The 2,812-nt window shown below is 49.1% G+C and overlaps 1 protein-coding gene across 1 annotated transcript; it reads left to right on the top strand.

Annotated features, from left to right (window-relative positions):
• Positions 1 to 2,765, top strand: LOC107301305 (cathepsin F-like; the record flags this gene model as incomplete). Its single annotated transcript, XM_015830549.1, has 4 exons — positions 1 to 52; positions 1,059 to 1,204; positions 1,629 to 1,725; positions 2,685 to 2,765. Coding segments are annotated over 4 exons (376 nt in total), but the record flags the coding sequence as incomplete, so codon positions are not given.
• Between the last annotated feature and the right edge of the window lie 47 nt (positions 2,766 to 2,812).

Here is a 2,812-nt window from a genome sequence, read left to right as displayed (position 1 = left end):
CTGGACCAGGGCACTGCAGAATACGGAGTCACCAAATTTAGCGACCTGACAGGTACGGCGGGCAGGAAGTTTGGTTCCGGTTTCTTTTCTGGATTGCAAAGGTTCCTTGGAAAGCGGAGGAACATTTTGCACCTGGATCCAATTGTGTCCCATGCAAAACTATCCGTCTCATCTGCAGGGGATCATTTCTCGGTCAAAAGAGCCAATAAAGGTATATTGTGGACCTATCATAGTTTGGGCCTGTTAACTATTCTATTCAGAACTTCTTAAAAAGTTGACGTGCGCGAATAGAATGGAAATAGAAATAATAGAACAAAAGAGAATGGAATACTTAATTCGGCCAAGTGTGACTGGACACACAAGGAATTTTTCTCTGGTGCAGAAGCTCTCAGTGTACATGCAAAGCAACAGAGTGCAGATAGTCCCCGACTTACAATAGTTCGTTTAGTGACTGTTCAAAGTTACAGTAACACTAAAAAAAAAGGGACTTATGACTGTTTTTCACGCTTTGTCGCAGTGTCCCAGGATCACGTGATCAAGGTTCAGAGGCTTGGCAACTGACTCACATTTATGACGGTTGCAGTGTCCCAGGGTCACGTGATCCCCTTTTGCGACCTTCTGACAAGCAAAGTCAGTGGAGAAACTAGATTCGCTTAACAATTGTGTCACTAACTTAACAATTGCAGTGGTTCACTTAACCACCAGGGCAAGAAAGGTTGTATAATGGGACACAACTCATTTAACAAATGTGTCACTTAGCAACGTAAATTTGAGGACTACCTGTAATAATAATTGTCCTAATAGTACCAGTAAGAGGGGTTAGTTTAATTATGGTGTCAGCCTCACTTCAGTCCTGTCTTATCAAGAACATGTGCTTAATTGTGGCTTTGTGTGTTGTGTATTGGACTAATCCCTTCATTAGGGTCTTCTGATTGAGCAGGGGGTTGACTAGAAGACCTCCAAGATCCCGTCCAGCCTTATGATTCTATCTTCTGTATAAATGGAGAATGAGGTTGGGGGCAGGATTTGCCACTCCTGGTCTGCTTCTCTCCTTCCAGAGGAAGAGTTCCATTCCACGTACCTGAATCCGCTGCTGGCGAAGCTACCAGGCCGGCCAATGAAAGTGGCCTCCATCCCGAATGGCTCCTTCCCTGAGGAATGGGACTGGCGGGACCATGGGGCCGTCACAGGGGTCAAAAACCAGGTGGGTCTTCTTAGGCTAAATCCCATGGACAAACGAATGGATTCTGAGATGGGGCCCTGGGTGGGGCTGAGCTCGTCCTGCCTAGGTGGTGATGCCCGACCGGTCGACAGGGCCGTGTCAAGTGATCTAGGGCAGGGGTGCCCAACCTTGGCAACTTTAAGCCCTGTGGACCGACTCCCAGAATTCCCCAGCCAGCACAGCTTGATCCTCCGTGAATTAGGCCAGGTCTCTCCCCAGGACGGTGTTTCTGACCCTTGGCAACTTCCAGATGGGTGGACCTCAACTTTCCTAGCTTTGCTGGCTGGGGAATTCTGGGAGTTGAAGTCTACCCATCTTAAAAGTTGCTAAGGTTGAGAAAGGTTGCCCTAAAGCTTGGATGGAGCTTTTCTGATGCTGTTTGTATCGTCCCTTCTTCTCTCTGCAGGGCGACTGTGGCTCCTGCTGGGCCTTCTCTGTAACGGGCAACATAGAAGGACAGTGGTACCTTCGCAAGGGCACCTTGCTCTCCCTCTCTGAGCAAGGTAACTGAGGGGCTGGGGTCACAACTTCTCTGGGAGGATTTGCCCGGTTGGAAAATAGGGATCCACTCCCATGCCGTGTTTTGTGGATGCTTCTCTCCTCAACTGGTGATGTTCACCCAGATCAGGAGGAAGGAAGCCCTGGGTCCTAAGTAGTGGGGAGTCTCGACAACACTCTCAGGTTACGCTGTGGCTGCCGACAAATGCTGCTGTTCCTAGTGTTGGTCTGATGTGGAGGACCTGGAGAAGGTCTCAGAACCAGGCGCAACAAGAGCTGGGGTTCAGTTGGCTTCTCCCACAGTCTGGCGGAAAAGGACCATCCAAGGTCACCCAGATGTCTTCTGCATCTAGGGAGGCCTGGAACTTGAGTCCCTTCCCTGGTCCGAGGCCAGCCCCTTCCACACTAGACCCCCTTGAACAGGGCCCCATGGGGCCAGAATCCCCTGGGAACCTTCTAGACTGGAGGTCTGACACAAAGCTGGGCTCCCAGCTCCTAAGCCAATGTCTTCCCCCTTCGATCACAGTGGCCGTCATCCCTGCTGACAATCATTAACAAAATAAATTAAGGTAAATAATGCCCTTCCCTACCCCATTATGGATTGCTATGCAACTTGGTGGCCTTCTTGACATGTTCAGAAGTTCTATGACCTTATGCTCTATGAACACACGGTAGGTATACCCATTGTAGCTTCCAATAGCTTAGACCCCCCAAGGTCTAAATCCAGCGCTCATGGGAAAGGCTACGTTGGATGTAGATGTCTCACCAGGACATTGTTTCTGAAGTTTAACAACTTGAAAATGGGTGGACTTTAACTCACAGAACTCTGGGAATTGAAGTCCACCCACCTTCAAGTTGATAAGGTTCAAAAACATTGCCCTAGGGGAAGTTCGTGAACTTAAACATGTGCCTGCACTCATCTCCAGCATCCAGTTGACCTTCATCCTACCTTCTCCCTCTACAGAGCTGGTAGACTGTGATGTTATCGACAAAGCCTGTGGAGGTGGCCTGCCTTCGAATGCTTACGAGGCTATTGAGAAGTTGGGTAAGTCTGCAAGGGGTCAAACTATGTTTCTTGCAAGATGAAGCTGG

Source organism: Protobothrops mucrosquamatus, unplaced genomic scaffold (assembly GCF_001527695.2).
Source record: "Protobothrops mucrosquamatus isolate PMUCROS unplaced genomic scaffold, P.Mucros_1.0 scaffold11358, whole genome shotgun sequence".
Lineage (NCBI taxonomy): Eukaryota > Metazoa > Chordata > Lepidosauria > Squamata > Viperidae > Protobothrops > Protobothrops mucrosquamatus.
The sequence above is the reverse complement of the archived record's forward strand: the minus strand, read 5'-3'. Positions and strand labels throughout refer to the sequence as shown.